The sequence below is a fragment of the Taudactylus pleione genome, unplaced genomic scaffold (assembly GCF_031769625.1).
Source record: "Taudactylus pleione unplaced genomic scaffold, aTauple2 ptg001494l, whole genome shotgun sequence".
Taxonomy (NCBI): Eukaryota; Metazoa; Chordata; class Amphibia; order Anura; family Myobatrachidae; genus Taudactylus; species Taudactylus pleione.
In genome coordinates, this window is record NW_028285892.1 from 87,211 (window position 1) to 109,153 (window position 21,943).

The 21,943-nt window shown below is 48.6% G+C and overlaps 1 protein-coding gene across 1 annotated transcript in view; it reads left to right on the top strand.

The window, feature by feature from the left end:
• The window catches only part of EPHX2 (epoxide hydrolase 2), a 117,643-nt gene that overhangs the window by 72,170 nt on the left and 23,530 nt on the right, over positions 1-21,943 (top strand). The window contains exons 12-15 of the mRNA XM_088463891.1: positions 5,278-5,380; positions 5,460-5,529; positions 9,952-10,032; positions 10,808-10,866. Of these exons, the coding sequence (XP_088320017.1) occupies positions 5,278-5,380; positions 5,460-5,529; positions 9,952-10,032; positions 10,808-10,866 (313 nt within the window). The remainder of the gene's footprint in view (positions 1-5,277; positions 5,381-5,459; positions 5,530-9,951; positions 10,033-10,807; positions 10,867-21,943) is intronic.

Consider the following 21,943-nt stretch of genomic DNA (forward strand, 5'->3'; position numbering starts at 1 on the left):
TCAAATGGGCTATGTGGCTGGTCACCGGTTTTCCGTCTCCCATTTCTGTGAGTATGGTTTCTTGTGTGTTCCAGTCTTCCTTCTCTCTGTTTAATCTCCTCCTCCGGCCTTGGCTGCTTACCAACTGAGGTGCTGTGGCCGGGGGCGGGGTATAGAGGAGGACGGACCCAAGTGCATCCTGGGAGCAGCTAAAGCTTTAACTGCGTGGTGCCCATGGATCCAGATCCAGCTATACCCCAAGGTCAACCCTGTGGACCCTATGGACTTCGTAGAAACAGAGATAACAAAGGTAAGTTCTTACCATATCTCTTGTTTTTGTTATACTTCAACTGTGACTTTATACCGATTCCTGTGCGAAAAAGGTCCTAATATAGTACACTGTAAGCGAGTTTGAGCCGTATTCAATTTGAGCTGAGCCGCGTTAAGTTAACGTAGCCCGGACTTAACACCGACTTCGCCTGTTTTGGAGGCGGAAAAGTATCGCGCGCGTGCACGCTAAACCCTGTATTCAGTTTGAAAGTAGGCGTAAACAGGACCCGGCGATACTTTAACAAGCGGAAAGTACTGGCATATTTGGGGAAATCTGCCTGACACCCCCCAAAAGATGCTCTGACATGGGGGTTCCCTATGGTACCCCCCGATTTGGCTTGCTGAAGGTATTTGATGTTTTTAAATGGGCTTAATAGCTGCTAAATAGCGTTTTTGTATAAGTGGTGCAGAATAGTATTCAGGAGTATTTTATCCAGAAAATAACTTATCCCAGCAAATTTGGGGTAGTTGAAAATGGGGGTCAGCATATTTAAAGTTGAAAAAATCATGAAAAATCCACCTGCCGCAAACACCTGCAATCAAAAAAACACCTGGGGCATACTTGGGGACCCCCCCAGAGTCACGTTCGCTAGTTTTTAAGTTTGTACCCCAACATTTTTTTTTTCGCCCCCTTTTTCAAAGTCAATTTTTGGGGTGTCCTTAAGTGTTTTTTTGTTTTTTTTTGGCACATATTACCTTTGGGGGGACTGTCTGAAGGCTGCACGGGGGTTCCCGAAACGTTGCACCCCAAAACCCCAATTCTGCACTTTTTTCCGCCTGCCATTCATAGGCGAAACTTTTCCGCCTATTACATTGCATTGACTTCCGCCTAGGCGGAAAGTCTTTCAAATTGAATACGGGGCAAAACCAAAACAGGCGACAATGACGTCATCGGCGGTAACTTAATGCGGATCCGGACTTAACGCTTCAAATTGAATACAGCCCTTTGTATGTGAATAAGATGTTAAATACATGAATCGGTACTATTGGCGCAGTGTCTAATTTGCACCAAGCGTCAGGCACTATATGGCGCAAAAACGCCAGCTGAGTACGAACACATCTGTACTGTGAGCAGTTTTGTGCTGGATCCCAGGGATCCACAAATGTTCCGTAGGGCAGTACAAGAGGATAAGACTGACAAGATACATAGGACTAATACAGACAGTATCTTAATTCACATAGATACATAAATACAGGGCCCTACTTCTATAAGGGGATATAGGAGGACACGATGGGGGCTGCAGAGAGTTAGTATAATATAACCAACTCCCCCAGAAGCTAGCAAGAATAGTCTTTAGTAAAAGCAAAAAGAGTGCCCATAGAGGCCGGTACATGAGCTGATCATTTTTCCACCCTCCAACATAACCTCACTTCCCACTATTTCTTTAACAATTGATGGCACAACTATCTCTTCTAGCCCCAAAGTGCGCTCTTGGAGTTATCCTGGACTCCTCCCTCTCCTACAAACCACATATCCAGAGTCTCTCACAGTCTTGTCACTTCCATCTCAAAAATATTTCCAGGATTAGACCCTTTCTCACCCAGGATGCCACCAAAACCCTCATACACTCACTGGTCATATCCAGATTGGACTACTGTAACCTTCTCCTATCTGGCCTCCCCAACTCCCATCTTTCTCCTCTCCAGTCTGTCCTCAATGCTGCTGCTCGACTCATCTTCCTCTCCAAACGCTCTACATCTGCCTCCCCTCTCCTACACGCCCTCCACTGGCTCCCCTTCCCTTTTAGAACCCAATTCAAGGTTCTCACACTCACTTACAAAGCCCTCACCCATTCCTCTCCCGCATACATCTCTGACCTCATCTCCCTCCACTCTCCTGGCCGCCCTCTTCGCTCAACCAATGCACGCCACCTCTCATGTCAACTGATTACATCCTCCCACTCCCACCTCCAAGACTTTGCCCGTGCTGCTCCCCACCTTTCGAACTCTCTCCCTCTCCCTCTCAGACTCTCCTCCTCTTTACAATCCTTCAAACGGGCTCTCAAGACCCCACTACTTCATCAAAGCCTTCCAGCTCCCATCCTAACTTGCTGCAACATGCTCCTTACTCCGTTTACCCCATCTGTGTCACACCTGTCTGTCTGCCCCTCCCCTTTAGAATGTAAGCTCTTACGAGCAGGGCCTCTACCCTCTTGTGCTTCTCCTTACTTTACTTTCACCTACTTCCTACCCCCCAACAGGGCACCTAACACTTGGTTGCTTACGCTCTGTTGCATATCTAGGTGTTATGGTCATTTATGCATCAATGTACATTATCCATGTCCTTGTCCTATTTTTTACTGTAAGTCAGTTGTCAAATGATTTGTTTATGTACTGTGTAAGGCGCTGCGGAACACTTGTGGCGCCATATAAATAAAGGATAATAATAATAATTATGAGTCGCAGATGACACTTAGATGAAAGTAATGTAGCTGACCCTGCTCTGCCATCTGTCACAGTATTCCGGGCTCGAGCTAACCCTACTGCGCTTCAGCTCTGCAGACGTTGTTTGCCAGCCGATCAGAGCAAGGGAAATTGATGGGTCTAATGTCATTCAGGCTGCAACTTCATGTAACGTCGTCTTCACGTATCGCGGATCATGAGGCCTCACATCGTCATGCATGGTTGCTGAAATCTAGTATAACGTTTAGGCTTTGGGAAATAATCATTTTGCATGAAGGAAGTACCTAGTCCCCTGATTAATGGGACAGACACGTCTTACACTTCAATGCTAATGATTTAACGTTAGATAAACCGATGCAATGACTGTGTGTGTCCCATTTTGACATTTAATCCACGTATCCGATAACGCAGTCTGTGTATTGCCTCGCAGTGGGCATTACAGTGCCGCGTTATACACGTGACCTTTGTGCGGGAATGCAGAATATCCCTGTATAAGATATAGCACCGGTTTCTGTGTGTAATGAGATAACGCTCTGATCTATCGCACATTCACTTACAGCGGACACCGCAATGCATCATCCGCGGGAATAGATTATCACAGGGGGGATCTTCCTGCACGTAACACGATGGTAATACCTAAGCTTGTTACATGTAAAGTGACGGTGGTAGGTCGGGTCCATCCCGAGCGACCCGGCTAATACAATAATGGAGCGCAGACCCTGCCTGGGCACTGGATGGAGAAGAATCCTGTTGCCTTGACGTGAAATCCATCTTTGGCGCGCTGTGCTTGTGCCAGTCATCGGCGGTTTACAAGTCTATCCATCACATTAGTGCTTTACGCTTCCATGTGTCAAGGGAGTTTTCTTTTCATCTTTTAACATTTCTCGAATGACAAATCTACATAGCTGAACTCCGCATTCACGCGGCCCCGTTCCAGACTTCAGAAAGGGCCGGCGTAATCCAGCTATACATTAATAATGAGGCATAGATGTAAATGACTGTAGGGGCCTGTATCCCTCCTCCCTGGCTTCCATAGACAGAAGATTGTCTGTACAGGGGAGGTGCATTAAGCCCTTACCTTTATACCAGGTTACTATGTTTTACGCTCATTTCACCGTTGCTTTTAAACCTCCCCCTTTCCGCCACGCTAGGTCACGGCGGTGGTTTTATCTCATGGGATCTTGTGTTTGCTCCTAATCCCAATAAATATAATAAAGATGCAAAAAACAACTTGAATTAAGGCTCCTTCCGAATAAGTGATGAAATCTTTTGGTGTTGCTGAGCTCTCCGGTGCGTTCTTTCTTTTTAAGAATGTTCCAAACAGTTGATTTGGCCACACCTAATGTTTTGCTATCTCTCTGATGGGTTTGTTTTGATTTTTCAGCCTAATGATGGCTTGCTTCACTGATAGTGACAGCTCTTTGGATCTCATATTGAGAGTCGACAGCAACTGATTCCAAATGCAAATGTCACACCTAGAATCAACTCCAGACCTTTTACCTGCTTAATTTATAATGAAATAACGAGGGAATAGCCCACACCTGTCCATGAAATGGCTTTTTAGTTGATAGTCCCATTACTTTTGGCCCCTTAAAAAGTGGGAGGCACATATAGAAACCGTTATAATTCCTACACCGTTCTCCTGATTTGGATGTAATTACCCTCAAATTAAATCTGAAAGTCTGCAGGTAAATCACATCTTGTTTGTTTCATTTCAAAGCCATTGTGGTGGTGAATAGAGGCCAAAATATGAAAATTCTGTCAATGTACCAATATTTATGCACCTGACTGTATATATATGTATATATGTTCATTGCGGCTCTCGTGGAAAGGGATGTAGTCGCAATGTCGCCACTGATGATGTTGACAATGTTAAAATGGCGACACTGAAGATGTTCGCAATGTCGACATTCTGCACAGACTGGTAGCCGAGGGATAGATTTAGGCTACGGGAGGGGTGGGCTTGGAATAGGTACCAGGAGGAGGGTTATACTCATGTCGGGAAGCACCAGTAGATCCAGCGGAAGTCATCACCTGACTGCCAGACCCAAAAGACACGACTGGAGCCGCCAGGCCTGCCCCATGTAAGTCACCGCTAGACCACCAGAGACATTTTGTCGACATTATAATCATGTCACCATTTCATCATTACGACCACGTCAACATTCTCATTTCGACAAAATATAGCACACTCCGTGGAAATTGCCATCGGCACAGAACAGGAAAACACATTACTATTAATGCCTGTGATTAAATAAAGATAGACGGCTTTGTGTGAATGTAGCCGTTATTGCTGATCTCTTCAGGAGGGTACAGGACGTACAGCTATATGGTTACACACAATGTAATGACAGGCTGTGCTCCCTCCTTCTGCTGCGTATTGATGACATAACTCCTGTAGATCTGCTGATGTCACGGGGAGTAGTAATGATCCCCCTGTGTGTAGCTACTTGAGACTGACGCGGTGCTGGAGCATACTGTAGGTCCTGTAACTTGGTATTATAATGTTCCCTCTACACTGATAGCGCTTCTTACAGTCATGTTACCGTCTTCCCTTTGGTATAGGTGGGCTGTTTGTCGGTCTCCCGGAGGAAATACCACTCGGCAAAATTCTCAGCGAGTCCGAGCTGCAGTTCTACGTCGCACAGTATAAGAAGAGAGGATTCAGGTAGGACAGACGCCTGAGTATATATTTGCGGAAATCGTTTACATCTTCTTCCAAATGTTTCTCCTCCTGTACGTTGCAGAGGCCCGTTGAACTGGTACAGAAACATGGACAGGACCTGGGAGTGGGCAGTGACCGCTCACAGCTGGAAGGTAACTGTGTACCGTGATCTGGGTGACGTCTGTATGTCCGAGTGTTTATAGCGCCAGCACAGGCAGAGGTGGAGTACATTTGTTTACGGGAAAGGGGAGACGGTAAAATACTTGAAGAAAAACAAAATTCTTGTAGTGAGAATATATACAATATTATTGCATTATAACTATAAGTTATTTACAGTAGCTCCAACAATATGCTCCCCCCCCCCCTCCTTTTCCAGACAGTGCCGTAACCATAGGGATTGGTCGTCTGCTTGTCCCTACTCTAGGGGCTGTGGCCTGTGTAGTAAAACAGAATTTTCCTAATTCAGGAGCGCTGCAACACGACTGTAATGCAATAAAACTGGGTACACACCATACAACGGTGCGACCCAGCGATGCAACAATGCGATGTAGCGATACATGGCGTCGCCAACAGAATGCGCGATCCAGTGTATGACGGCGCAGTGTATCGTCACATGCCGAGTGTAGATGCACCGCGTCATTCATTGCATCGTCCCATCCGATGTGCAGCACAGCAGATGGGACGATACGATGAACAACGGATCAGGCGTACACACTATACGATGTGCACGCTATATCATTCCCATTCGCATCAGAACGATATATCGTACGATACATCGTATAGTTTGTATCTACCTAGCTTTAGTCCTGGAGATTAATGAATGAACAAGTTCCTCAGATCTATTAAATATGAGCGGAGGCTAAGGGATGTGTGGCTTTTTATGTGGGAGTAACTACACAGCCTCTATACAGCACCTCGACAAGGAACAGATAACGGAAGCGGCAGATTATGTAGATATCGGACAAATGTGGGACCCAGAGAAGTAGAGGTAGATGGATAAGGGGTCAGACAATTGATAAGTTGGCCACGGAGTCAGATAAATGCGTACCAATAGTTTGGTGGGCTAGAAAAGGGCAGGAAAATAGAAGAGGATAAGGTGGGGGTTTGAGGTGTTTGGGCATCTGTTGTTGTGGCAGGGTAGGAATCCGGCCCCGTCTCCAAGGAAGCTTTAAGTATCCCCTTGTCCACAGCAATTCCCTAATGGCGTAAGGGGCCCTGCCTTCAGCTTTTGTAATGTTTATGCAACTTATTTCAGCAATTCCAAGATGGCCGCCTCCACATGAGTCTGAAATGATCTCGCAACTGACCTGCCATTAGCTCCAACAAACATGTTCATACAACCCCATGATCAGCCATCTGTAATTCTACCAAACCGCAGATTGCTGAGTCTTACTTCCCTACGAAGAGTTAATCCTGGGCACACGGCAGGTTTCTGGCGGCTGGTTATGGGCAGATGTGATATAACGTACTAGGAGGACTTGTTTGGCAGAACCATTTTTCATGTGATTATTAATTCAAATCTTGCATACAATTAAGTGTCCCACCGACAGGGAAATGGTCCAGATGTTTTAAAGTACACACCGTGTGCCCCAGGATGGCAGGCAGCTCTTGGCTCTATTGCCTTGGCGTCTTGCTGTAGTAACATCCATCGGCAACAGGTACATTAGTCTAGAAGTGAAATCGTCGCTGCTGTGTTCTCGCACACAATGCACCCAGCAGTTTCCTCCTCACAGGATAATGAGCCGCTTTTAGAAGTAGGATTTATTTTCATTTGACATCTTCCACATCCTGACGCTACAAAGTCCTCAGCAATAAGCAACTCAAGTAACGCGCCTCCGCTGTTTGTGCCTCATGGCTTACTGGCAGTCCTTACAGTATAATGGCGAAGGAAGTCTGCGCAATCATGCAGCAGCCCTAAGCTGCAAGTGGCCGGTGCTCAGACATTTAGGTATGTACAGATAGAGCCGTCTTTATCATAGCAATACTCCCTACAATACTGCGCACTGGCAGGTATAGTATAGGACCTCATTCAGAGGCGGTCGTTAGATGCAAGCGGTCGCACAGAATCAGGACGGCCGCTTGCATCCTGAACGGCCGCCTCCTTGTCTATCGTTAAGCTGTGTGTTACCACCCACAGCTTAACGACCGACCAGGTTGATGGTCGCGATGGCGATCACCATGCGACCATCGGGGCTTACGACCAGACCCTAGGGTAGGGTCTGGGCACTCGTAAGCCCCAGGGAGCTTCCTGCTCTGATGGAGCAGGAAGCTCCCCACTGACATCACTGATGATGTCAGTGCGGCACCCACAAAACGGTAGGCGTTCCTTAAGGAACGCCTCCGTTTTGGAAACCACCCCTCACGGCCCACCTACAAAACGGGGCGAGCTGTCGATCAACATCGACAGCCACCCCTTTGGTAGCGAGCTCCGGAGCGACAGAGTTTATCTGTCGCTCCAGGGCTTGCGCACGCGCAGTGAGGCCGCTGTGCATGCGCAGGCCTTACCATTGAGTCGGTTACGAGCGCATCGCCGCTTGCGACCGACTCTGAATAAGGTCCATAGTCTCCAGGCATACCCCTCAGCATGAGGGAGTCAGAAATACTCATTACACTAACCCTGCACTTTTATATCTGTCAATATGAGGGTTCAAAATTTTGATGTATAAAAACATTCATTTTACTGAACCTTACCTAGTTTCTGTGATGGAGCTAGATAGACATCCTGTAATATGGATGTGTGTGTGATGTCATTGGGTGGTGGGGTGTGATGTAATATGTATGTGTGTGATGTCATTGGGTGGCGGGGTGTGATGTAATATGTGTGTATGTGATGACATTGGGTGGTGGGATGTGATGTAATATGGAAGTGTGAGTGATGTCATTGGGTGGTGGGGTGTGATGTAATATGGATGTGTGTGATGTCATTGGGTGGTGGGTTGTGATGTAATATGTATGTGTGTGATGACATTGGGTGGTGGGGTGTGATGTAATGTGGATGTGTGTGTGATGTCATTGGGTGGTGGGTTGTGATGTAATATGTATGTATGTGTGTGATGACATTGGGTGGTGGGGTGTGATGTAATGTGGATGTGTGTGATGTAATATGTATGTGTGTGATGACATTGGGTGGTGGGGTGTGATGTAATATGGATGTGTGTGTGATGTCATTGGGTGGTGGAATGTGATGTAATATGGAAGTGTGTGTGATGTCATTGGGTGGTGATGTGTGTGTGATGTCATTGGGTGGTGGGTTGTGATGTAATGTGTATGTGTGTGATGACATTGGGTGGTGGGGTGTGATGTAATGTGGATGTGTGTGATGTAATATGTATGTGTGTGATGACATTGGGTGGTGGGGTGTGATGTAAAGGTGCCTACACACTAGACGACATGCAAATGATGCGATGTCGTCAGTGATTTCCATTGAACTCTCCACCGGCAGCTCCGCGACACTCCAGGACACGATATGGAGCATAAACAGTAAAATGTGGCATACGATCTAACGATTTGCATAACTTTAGATCATGCGCAATATATAATGGGCTGTCCTGACACAGATGCATGCACGGATCAGTGAGATCCATCCGTGCAGTTGTGTAAAAAAGAAAAAAAAAATGTCTCCCCCCCTAAAGCACAAACAGGCCCGGGCTTTTGAGAGCCGTCCTGGATGTGAAAATACAGGGGACAAAAGACAATAGGGGTCCCCCGTATTTAGCACAATCAGCACTGGGCTCAGATGAGCCGGTCCTGGATGTGTAAATACAGGGGACAAAAGACATAGGGGTCCCCTGTATTTAGCACAACCAGCACTGGGCTCAGCTGAGCCGGTCCTGGATGTGAAAATACAGGGGACAAAAGACATAGGGGTCCCCTGTATTTAGCACAACCAGCAATGGGGTCAGCTGAGCCGGTCCTGGTTTTGGAAATACAGTGGACAAAAAGATTAGGGGTTGTCTGTATTTTCCATAACCAGCACCGGACTCTTTCTAGTGGGGGGAGTAATGCCATAGCCAGGAGAACCCTTTCACCGGGTCCCCCAGCCAAAGCCTTAACCCTGACCGCTAGTTAGCCTTGGCTAGGGACCCCTCCCCCCCCCAAAGCACAAACAGTCCCTGGCTTTTGAGAGATGGTCCTGGATGTGAAAACACAGGACAAAAGACGTACTGTATTTAGCACAACCAGCACCGGGCATTTCAGGGCCAGTCCTGGTTGTCAAAATACATGGGACGAAAGACGTAGGGGGTCCCCTGTATTTAGCACAAACAGCACTGGGCTCAGCTGAGCCATTCCTGTATTGCATCTTTGTACGCCAATGCTAGCACACAAATGTGAATCAGGTCCTATATCCCGTAATCTTGCATTTAATCAGTTGCATCCCTAATTTCACTCCCAAATCTCTGTGCCTCTGTTTGGGGTGCAGGTTTATCCTGTTCTTCTGTCTCGCATGCATTACATCTCAGGTCTGTAACACAAAGTATAGAGAGCGGGTCGCTGGCACAGTTTGGGATTGTACTTGCTCAAGTTGGAGGATACCATAACATTAAAAGTAATTAATCTCAAAATTTTGTTTAAAGATCTTGGTCCCATCTCTGATGGTGACAGCCGGGAAGGACCCAGTGTTACTACCAGTTCTGACAACCGGCATGGAGAAACGGGTGAGTTGGGTGTGGGGAGCCTGGATATTTGTTATTTATATTGCGCCAAAAGTGTTCCGCAGGAGGGAGTTGGCAGTCATGTGTTAGGTGCCCTTGTGGGGAGTAAGGAGTAGAAAAGAGTGTAAGGAGAAGCACAAGAGGGTAGAGGGCCCTGCTCGAGAGAGCTCACATTCTAAAGGGGAGGGGCAGACAGACAGGCGTGACACAGATGGGGTACATAGGGAGGAAGGAGCATGTAGCAGCGGGTTGGATGAGAGCTGGAAGGCTATGATGAAGTAGTGGGTATTGAGAGCCCGTTTCAAGATTTGTGGAGCGGTGGAGAGTCTGATGGAGAGATAGTTCCAGAGGGAGCAGCACAGGCAAAGTCATGGAGGCGGGAGTGGGAGGAAGTAATCAGTTGGCAGGAGAGGCGGCATGCATTTGTGAAGCAAAGTGGACGGGCATGTGAAAAGAGATGAGGTCAGAGATGTAAGTGGGAGAGGATTGGGTGAGGGCTTTGTAGGCGAATGTCAGAACCTTGGGCTGGCATCTGAAGGGGAAGGGGAGCCAGTGTAGGGCTTGAAGGAGAGGAGAAGCAGATGTAGAACGTTTGGAGAGGAAGTGAGCCGAGCATGCAGATATCTGCTGGGAAGAGACAGGTGTAATGTGATGGAATTTACCCCGATAAATAAAACCAGCCTAACGCAAAGCAGTATCTAATATAGATATCACCTGTTTGTTCTGATATTAATTACATGAGGTCATAAGATTTAATATGTGACCATATTTATTGTAGATACCTAATCTGACAAGAGAACACATTGAGGAGTGCGGGCATTGGACTCAGATGGAGCGGTGAGTGGCACAGAGGTCATGGAGCTCACATGGCAGCGATGTTAGTTATGAGTATTATCCACAAGTGTAGGGAATGGTTCTGCTGTGGGACATTCGGGGCTATGTAAGGAAATGTTCTGCTGTGGGACATTCAGGGCTCTGTAAGGAATGGTTCTGCTGTAGGACATTCAGGGCTCTGTAAGGAATGGTTCTGCTGTGGGACATTTGGGCTCTGTAAGGAACTGTTCTGCTGTGGGACATTCAGGGCTCTGTAAGGAACGGTTCTGCTGTGGGACATTCAGGGCTCTGTAAGGAATGGTTCTGCTGTTGGACATTTGGGCTCTGTAAGGAACTGTTCTGCTGTGGGACATTCAGGGCTCTGTAAGGAATGGTTCTGCTGTGGGACATTTGGGGCTCTGTAAGGAACGGTTCTACTGTGGGACATTCAGGGCTCTGTAAGGAACTGTTCTGCTGTGGGACATTTGGGGCTCTGTAAGGAACGGTTCTGCTGTGGGACATATAGGGCTCTGTAAGGAACGGTTCTGCTGTGGGACATTCAGGGCTCTGTAAGGAACGGTTCTGCTGTGGGACATTCAGGGCTCTGTAAGGAACGGTTCTGCTGTGGGACATATAGGGCTCTGTAAGGAACGGTTCTGCTGTGGGACATTCAGGGCTCTGTAAGGAACGGTTCTGCTGTGGGACATTCAGGGCTCTGTAAGGAACGGTTCTGCTGTGGGACATTCAGGGCTCTGTAAGGAACGGTTCTGCTGTGGGACATATAGCGCTCTGTAAGGAACGGTTCTGCTGTGGCACATTCAGGGCTCTGTAAGGAACGGTTCTGCTGTGGGACATTCAGGGCTCTGTAAGGAATGGTTCTGCTGTAGGACATTCAGGGCTCTGTAAGGAACGGTTCTGCTGTGGGACATTCAGGGCTCTGTAAGGAACGGTTCTGCTGTGGGCAGGGCCGGCCCTAGCCCAAATTTTTTGGTAAGCGAGTAGGTTTTTTGGTGCCCCCCCCTATGCAGTGCCCGCGGTAGTGGTCCCCCCTGTGCAGTACCCCTTGTGCCCCCATTAATAAGCTTATATAGTGCCCCCAGTAGTAGTCCTCCCCCCATGCAGTGCCCCCAGTAGTAGTCCTCCCCCCATGCAGTGCCCCCAGTAGTGGTCCCCCCTTGTAGTGCCCCTAGTAGTAATCCCCCCTCTTGTAGTGCCCCTAGTAGTCCCCCCTTGTAGTAGTCCCCCCATTGCTGTGCCCCCAGTAGTAGTCCTCCCCCAGTAGTAATCCTCCCTTCAAGTGCCCCCAGTAGTAGCCCCAATTCTAGTGCCCCCAGTAGTAGCCCCCCTTCTAGTGCCCCCAATAGTAATCCCCCCTTCAAGTGCCCCCAGTAGTAGTCCCCCCTTATACTGCCCCAAGTAATAATCCCCCCTTCTAGTGCCCCCAGTAGTAATCCCCCCTTCAAGTACCCCCAGTAGTAATCCCCCCCTTCAAGTGCCCCCAGTAGTAATCCCCCCTTGTAGCCCCCCCAGTAGAGACACACGTAATAAAGAAAAAATAAAAAAACACTTACCTGAACCCCCGCTCCTGCTCCCGCCGCCGATATCAGCTACTCCTGACCATTCTCCAGGGCCGCTTTGCATTATGGGAGAGACGTCGTCATAACGACGTCTCTCCCATTACCCACTGCGGGAGCCGGAAGATGGCGGCTCCCGCAGTGGGAGCTGCAGCAGCCGATGAGAGTCTGACAGACTCTCATCAGCTGCTGAAACAAACACACAGCTGCCGGCTCCGGCCCACCAATCAACATCGACAGCACGCCCCCTTTGATCAGACACAACGAGCGAAGGAAATTCCTTCGCTCGTCGCGTCTGGCGCATGCGCACGACGGAGCTCCCGCCGTCGTGCGCATGCGCAGTGCACAACATCGACCCACTTGCGAGCGGACAGCCGCTTGCGAGTGGGTCTGAATCAGGGCCAATGTCTTTTTAGTGTAATTCTATCCCTAACGTAAATGTTAACATTTTAACACTGTCGACCTTCTGAATAGAGGGCCTGATTCAGAGCCGCTCGTAAGCGGCCGCTCGTTCGTTCCGACCGATGTTCGCACAACTGCGCATGCGTACGGATTTTAATACGCATGCGCGAACCAGTCAGTGCGGCCGAAAATCATTTGTTCGCTAAATAGCGAATGCCTGCTATTTTGAGTGACAGGAGGAGGCGTATGTGGGTGGTAACAGGGGAAGGTGCTTGAAAACGGGGACTGGAGATCCGAACGCAGGCGTGCTTAAAGGTCAAAACGGGCGTTTTATGGGTGTGCATAATTAATACAGCAGCGTCACTGACCACGTCACTTGGTTGATTTATAGTCAGAACTGCTCGCAAGATTGTGGTAGGAAAAACCAACCACAAGAATAGCGAGCAGTTCATACTCTGTTCGATGTACTCGATTAATCTATTAAATAGCGGACATGACGTATGGTGTGAGCGGCCAGGGGGCGTCTTTTTCAAAATTACGACCACAAGTTTTGTTCGCTCGTTCAGACATAGAGGCGTGAACAGACCGCAAAGTGCGAACGGTTCATTTGAATAGCCCCCCCTTTTTAATGAACGAGCGAGCGCAAATAGCGTCCGGCTCTGAATCAGGCCCAGAGACTGCACACCATTGAGGTATATTGCCTAGCTACAGATTGTGATATATATGTATATCGGGGCTCAGTAGCCGGTATCTTGCTCTCTGACATTCTGTGACTATACAGAGACTTATATCCCCAGGGATTTCTCAGGTTTAGATTTATGTCACTTGTATAACTATCACCACATGAATCTGAGAGTCATATACCAGCCTGGGTCTAATTAGGAGACCTGCGGTTACTGAGGTCTGGAGACATGGTCACAGGTCTCCTGGCGGTGCAGGGGAGAGGGCATCCTCCCCAGTTTGATGACAGATTAGAGACATTCATTACACGTCAGTCACTGGCCCCGGTCACCGATCTGCGGCCCCCTGACACATCACTCTGCCTCTCATTTAACCTCTCGTCTCATTGATATGTTACAGTAGATGGTGTCAGATCTCTTTCTGAAAATAATCACAAAATCATGTTATGTCCAGGCTTCTCCTACTTTCCTCTGTTCCAGGATGGCACTGATTTACGTTTATTACAGAGAGCAGGTCTGCTGGTCTGATGAAAGATTAGACTGAGTTTATTGATGGTCAGCTGGCTGTTGAGAACAATGGACCCCCCCCCCCCCCCGCGTTACCCTGGTGTGGAGGTGCTGTACACAGAATGACAGGCCGCTGGCTCTGGCTGCCCCCGGGCTAGCTCAGCCTCTGCGGAGTAAAAGACCCCCGCCCATGCAAGTTTAATACCCAGTTGAGTGGTTGAGGCGACACAGGGGTAGTGGTGCAGGACGAAACACACGATGACAGCAAAATGATCCCCAGCAATATTTATATCTTAGATACGTTAAATGAATACAGGTGGTTCCTGCGCACTGAGCTTATCAATCAATAGTGAGCTGCTTACAGTAATAGGCTACCCTCTGCCTATCAACAGGGGCACCGAGAGGGGGGGGGAGCGGGTACAGATTACCCGGGCCCGGGCTTCCTGAGGGGCCCGGCGGGGGCCCGGGTCCGACGCCCCCCTCCCTCACAGCAGCCCAGCACGCAGCATGTGCTGAGCTGCAGTTGGAGACTGCTCTTGGCTGCTCCTATGCCTGTGCGGGGGAGCGATCACACTGATTGCGCCCCCCTGGCTTTGCGCCGGGCTGAGGGGGCTCAGAGCGCCCCCCTCCCCGGCGCGCAGCGGCTCTTCGAATCTTTTTTATTTATTTCCCGGCAGGGGGGCGTGGCCACGCCTCCCGAGATTAGGTCACGCCCCCTATTACCGGGGCCCGCCTTGGCTCTTGGCGGCCCTGCCTATCAATTATGATCAATATATAAAATAGGAGTATGTAGCGCTCAACTTCTTAATAATTTGGTGTTATCTATGTTACCCTCTATCTTCAACAAAATATATCTGTATATAATTATATTGTATAGATAATGCAGTGAGAAATTGTTGTTACTTAGATGAAAAGATTATATATGTAGTATCTGTATAATACTGTTTAGTTGATTCACAATGGATCTAGTGGATACAGATGTCCTTAATACTATTAGTCACATTTAAAGTGTGGGTCATAGACCATATATCAGCAAGATATAAGTGCACACCTGTTATCCAAACAATACTATAGAGAAAATATGGCGTAGCACTATGATCAATTTAATGTTGGTAAATCGGGAAACAATTGTGAAAAAAATATAATAATAAAACTGAAAGTAAAAATAAAAATAATGATATACTAGTTGGACGATAGTTCGGATAATCAGTCCGTTGTTAGTAGAGAGGCTCAATGAATTCCAATAAGTCAGACTAGCAAATTGCGGCGTCCCGCTAACCTGTTTGTGGTAAGTCCGTGCACATACCGTTGCAGCTGATGGTGTGATGATGGACGGTGGTCGGGGCTCTGTATCTTAGATACATCTCCCCCTCTGTCACATGGTGTCTCTCTAGTCAACTGGGCAGCTGGATTCATACAGATGTGTCCTCATACACCCTTGTTCTAATCTCCCCTAATAGTCCCGTTTGAGACTCGGCTGCACCGAGCATCTTTTTTCAGTCTTATTCGCAACACTAAAGCCACAAGACTGCATTGCTAGCGTACACCGACTATGGGGACTGGCGGTACTTGTACATCTGTGTGCGACTAATGCTGGGTGCACACTGGCCGATATATATTGTGTGCACGTCAGCCAGTGTGTACAGACAACATGTCTGCGAATGACTTCATACACAGACATATCGCGCCAGAACCAGCCAGGGCGATAATGCCATAGCAGGGTATTTTCAGAGTCTAAACAGTGACCCATGTACTGACAATATAACCTCCCTTTTCCTGTTGCAAATTCCGCTTCCTAAGCAGCATTATGTTCATCCCATTGTTACCTGCCCCGGGCATGACCGTCATATTATCACATGGTCTCTATTAGTGTTATTACATCACCATCATTTTCTATTATACTTTCATGTGTTTGTGTCCATTTGTCTGTCGTCCCTAAATCACTACGCATTTGTTTTAGCCCTTTCGGGGGTATCGTCCTCGTTACAAATCTTTGTATGGTCTGCAGGAAGACCCCTTACCTTGTAGACCATACGTAATACCACTAGTGATAAGAAATAGTGTTTAATATTCTTGGCATATTCCACAGCGAATATAATGTGCAAATGATTATCTCTCAGCATAAAGCATCTTGTATGTGACAGAAATACAGCTGAGATTCAGGCTTCATGTCATTGAAGATTTCATCCTTTTCTCAAGTACAATACAGTACAGCGTGTTTTCAGCCTTGTATAGAACCTTCCCATATTCCTAAAGAGGGAGCCGTGTTCTAATGTTTCTTTGTTGTAACCATGCTTAGCGAATGTTTCATTGTTGTGTGGAGGATATAGCTACAGTATACACAGTACCATGGCGATAAGTGTTAGAGGACGTTACAGGGTACATTGTCTAACACACACATACACACACATAGGGTCACAATAACACTTAATTGAATTTAGAACCCAGCTAGACGCATTAGGGACAAGTAAACTCTGGTCATAATATCAGCCATATATACCAGACGTGTCCCATAAAGTGTAGGGATCAGGGTACATTGCTCCTAGCTTCTTGGCTCATTAAAGGGGTCACCCGCGCGCTGAGGATCCTGTGCGGCCGCGCCTGCTGGATCATGTTAGATCCAGTCAGCGCGCAAGTGAGAGCGACATCCCGGATGGCGGCGAGTCAGGTAAGTGCACTGCAATAAGGGGGCCTGCAAGGGGGTGGCCTGCATAAGCGGCACTTCTACAAGGGGGCCTGCAAGGGGGTAGCCTGCATAAGGGGCACTTCTACAAGGGGGCCTGCAAGGGGGTAGCCTGCATAAGGGGCACTTCTACAAGGGGGCCTGCAAGGGGGTGGCCTGCATAAGCGGCACTTCTACAAGGGGGCCTGCAAGGGGGTGGCCTGCATAAGTGGCACTTCTACAAGGGGGCCTGCAAGGGGGTAGCCTGCATAAGGGGCACTTCTACAAGGGGGCCTGCATAAGGGGCACTGCTGTCAATGTTAATTAATATAAGACCTACCCCGAAAATAAGCCCTATGGTGTTTTTTGAACAAAAAAAAAAATAAGACAGTGTCTTATTATCGGGGAAACACGGTACCTCATAGCACTGAGGTTGTGGGTTTGATTCCCACCATGGCCCTAGCATTGTGGAGTTTGTATGTTCTCCCTGTGCTTGCGTGGGTTTCCTACGGGTGCTCCGGTTTCCTCCCACACTCTAAAAATATACTGGTAGGTTAATTGGCTCCCCACAAAAATTAACCCTAGTGTGTATGTGTGTGAGCATGTAATTTAGGGCCTGATTCAGCAAGGATCGCAGTAGCTTATGCGTATGTATCGCAGTGCGCAAACTAGCTATTGCGAGTGGGACTGCAATCACAGAGGCTACGCAGACCCATCGCAGAGTGACAGGAAGTGCCGACGGAGGGGTGGTCGGACGAACGCAGGCGTGCCAATACATTTCAGCGCCTTTGGAGGGGCATGCATAAATTATCCACTGCAATGGCCTACGCAGTCTGAGGTCTCATAGCGTGCGTGAGTAAGGTCAGGGCTTGTGCAAGTGTGCGTGTGGCTGCAATGGTACTACTATTGTACCGATGGTTTCGCAGTCTTGCTAAACATTATAGATGTACGTAAAGTGGGCGTCCTTATATTATGCTGCGAGGGCATTGCGTTCGCAAAGGATTAGCGTACTATCGCAGTTGAACTACGTGCGTAATCGCAGCTGCGATTGCAATAGCGATCCGTAGACTATGCTCCACTGGGGCAGGGACACATGTGAATAGACAAATATTCTCTGTAAAGCGCTGCAGAATATGTGTGCGCTATATAAATAACTGGTAATAATAATAATAATATTAAAATCAACCAGCCCCCCTACTCATTAGTCACATGGTGGGGGCTTTTCTTAAGATTATCGACACCAGATGGTCAACAGCCAATAGGTTGGCAGGTACTAAAAGATGACCGTGCAAAAGGTTGTCAGTTTCAAATGATCGACACACCAGTGGTCGACACAAAAAAAGTTGACACATTTTTTTTTTTCAACATTTTTAAGGTTAGGGTAATGCTGGGTACACACTAGACGATTTCTCGGATGATATGGTGAATTGGGCCGACACATCGTCTGAAACCTCCCGCGTGTATGCACTGTGCAGCGGCATCGGGGTCGTTCTGTCGGCCGTGCATGCATGGCAGATGGAGCGTCCCAGCTGCCAACGCCAGGAGGGTGAATGGTGCAGGTGAACGATGTATCGGGTGGTCGGACCCCGGATCATGTAGTGTCCATGGACCACCTTGTATATTGTTCCATCGTACCATTGGGCATTGCATTGGAGTTAGGCTGCCGGAGGGGAGGGTTAGGATTAGGCACTAGGGGAAGGGTTAGGATTAGGCACTAGGGGAAGGGTTAGGATTAGGCACTAGGGGAAGAGTTAGGCTGCCGGAGGGGGATATGATTAGGCACTAGGGGAAGGGTTAGGATTAGGCACCAGGGGAAGGGTTAGGATTAGGCACTAGGGGAAGAGTTAGGCTGCCGGAGGGGAGGGATATGATTAGGCACTAGGGGAAGGGTTAGGCTGCCGGAGGGGAGGGTTATGATTAGGCACTAGGGGAAGGGTTAGGATTAGGCACTAGGGGAAGGGTTAGGCTGCCGGAGGGGAGGGTTAGGATTAGGCACTAGGGGAAGGGTTAGGCTGCCGGAGGGGAGGGATATGATTAGGCACTAGGGGAAGGGTTAGGATTAGGCACTAGGGGAAGGGTTAGGATTAGGCACTAGGGGAAGAGTTAGGCTGCCGGAGGGGAGGGATATGATTAGGCACTAGGGGAAGGGTTAGGCTGCCGGAGGGGAGGGTTATGATTAGGCACTAGGGGAAGGGTTAAGATTAGGCACTAGGGGAAGGGTTAGGCTGCCGGAGGGGAGGGTTAGGATTAGGCACTAGGGGAAGAGTTAGGCTGCCGGAGGGGAGGGTTAGGATTAGGCACTAGGGGAAGGGTTAGGATTAGGCACTAGCAGAAGTGTTAGGCTGCCGGAGGGGAGAGTTATGATTAGGCACTAGGGGAAGGGTTAGGCTGCCGGAGGGGAGGGTTAGGATTAGGCACTAGGGGAAGGGTTACGCTGCCGGAGGGGAGAGTTATGATTAGGCACTAGGGGAAGGGTTAGGCTGCCGGAGGGGAGGGTTAGGATTAGGCACTAGGGGAAGGGTTACGCTGCCGGAGGGGAGAGTTAGGATTAGGCACTAGGGGAAGGGTTAGGCTGCCGGAGGGGAGAGTTATGATTAGGCACTAGGGGAAGGGTTAGGCTGCCGGAGGGGAGAGTTAGAATTAGGCACTAGGGGAAGGGTTAGGCTGCCGGAGGGGAGAGTTAGGATTAGGCACTAGGGGAAGATTAGGGTTAGACTGCCGGAGGGGAGGGATATGATTAGGCACTAGGGGAAGGGTTAGGCTGCCGGAGGGGAGAATTATGATTAGGCACTAGGGGAAAGGTTAGGCTGCCGGAGGGGAGGGTTAGGATTAGGCACTAGGGGAAGGGTTAGGCTGCCGGAGGGGAGAGTTAGGATTAGGCACTAGGAGAAGGGATAGGCTGCCGGAGGGGAGAGTTAGGATTAGGCACTAGGGGAAGGGTTATGCTGCCGGAGGGGAGAGTTAGGATTAGGCACTAGGGGAAAGTTTAGGCTGCCGGAGGGGAGAGTTAGGATTAGGCACTAGGGGAAGGGTTAGGCTGCCGGAGGGGAGAGTTAGGATTAGGCACTAGGGGAAAGGTTAGGCTGCCCTTGGGGAGGGTTCGGATTAGGCACTAGGGTAAGGGTTAGGCTGCCGGAGGGGAGAATTAGGATTAGGCACTAGGAGAAGGGATAGGCTGCCGGAGGGGAGAGTTATGATTAGGCACTAGGGGAAGGGTTAGGCTGCCGGAGGGGAGAGTTAGGATTAGACACTAGGGGAAAGGTTAGGCTGCCGGAGGGGAGGGTTAGGATTAGGCACTAGGGGAAGGGTTAGGCTGCCGGAGGGGAGAGTTAGGATTAGGCACTAGGGGAAAGTTAGGCTGCCGGAGGGGAGAGTTAGGATTAGGCACTAGGGGAAGGGTTAGGATGCCGGAGGGGAGAGTTAGTATTAGGCACTAGGGGAAGGGTTAGGCTGCCGGAGGGGAGAGTTAGGATTAGGCACTTGTGGAAGGGTTAGGGTTAGGCTGCCGGAGGGGAGAGTTAGGATTAGGCACTGGGGGAAGGGTTAGGATTAGGCACTATTGGGAGAGGGGAGGTTTAGGTTAGGTTTAGGGCCTTGGGGTGGGTTAGGATTAGGTTTAAAATACAGAAAAGGTGTCAACCATTTTATGTTAACCTTTTGTTCCTGTCGACCTATATATTGTTGACTTTTTATACCAAACCAAATCCCACTGTGTTTTTTTGACATTCAGAATATCATGGACCTTAAGCTACACGTCCGTGACACTCCCATAAGACAGGACAGCCCTGTGCAATCACAGTTCCTGCCCCCAAACGCCCATTTCATGGAAATCAGAATGGCACAGAGATATGCAAAAAGGCAAAACCGTCACTCAGAATCCGCTGCACTGTCCTCAGATGTCTGTGCGAATAATTTACATGACCTTAATCACGCTTTGCACTCTTCCTTCAGCAACGCTGCTTCTGACTACTGCTGTTCCCCCGGGCTAGTGATAGGCTGGGAGGACGAGGCAGAGCTGTGATGTCACAGGTGCGGACATCCCTGTTCATGGTGGTTTGGGGGTTTCCTCAGCTGGTTTCTATAACTGCCTAATATTGGGCCCAATTCAGATCTGCACGCAAATGCCACTGCAGCTTCGATTTATCAGATTACGCAACTGCAGAAATATGCTATTGACCCACTCGCCATCCAGGGCTAAGAGGCGCCCACTGAAAGCATCTCACATGCGCCGCTCACACACAAAACCGGAAACATGGAACGCAGGTCCGATGGCCATCAGCCTTCTAAGTAAGTTTATGGTGCCGCAGACAGCGTGTCTCCAGAGACGCTGAGTGCTCTCCTGGTGCGAGCAAGGACGCAGGTGGCTAATTTATGCATACCCTGGTTTGACACATCTGCGTTTTTCTAACCACCCCCCATTACCTCCCCCAAACGCTGACTACCTGTCACTCACTTTGCGAGTGAATCATCTGTGCGAGCGTGATCGCAAAACCATTGCTGTGCTTTCATGCACGCACAATGGCTTACAATCGCTCAAACTGCGTAAATATCGCATTGCATGCTGATCTATATCAGGCTCATTGTCTGTATTTGTTCAGGAGATAAAATGCATAATGAAACGCTCAATTGTCATGGTGTTCAGCTTGGCCCCTCAGGTTACACCCTAAAAAAAAAACATTCCCAAGTCAGCAAATTGACCTATTTAGAAACCCAGAAATGTGCCTTGTGCGTGGAAACTGCAGTGTTGGCGTTTTGAGGCTGGATGCTATGGTAACTATGTCCTAAAATTATGTAACACTGGTTTCTGTACAGCAGTAAGCACCTCTCTACGTATAAAGTCATGTCCTCTCCCCCATTCTGTACGGAACAGCGGCACATTCACCCATCAGTAAGAATAAGACACCTGCCTGACTCTGCAATAATACCCACAGCTATCACTATAATGATATTGTGATTGTCTATCACTTGCAGTCAGGTTTTTTAAGTTATATTAATGTATCAGTTCAAAATTCAAGGTCTGTCAAGTTTGGCACCACGAGGTGGTGGGGGGAATTACCTCCGTGCTTAGTGAACCTTCCAACACATTTTTTTGGGTCAGATTAGTGACATTTCTTTCCCATATTATGGATGTACTGTGAGGCTATGGTAATGCTCACTATATAGTAGTGTTACAGTTGGTATTACCCAACTGGAAACCTAAATGCGGATGTCGCCAGAAGCGTACTCGGTAGTTGTGGCCATTATAAATGGCATTCTCTAGATCAGGCCTGGCCAAA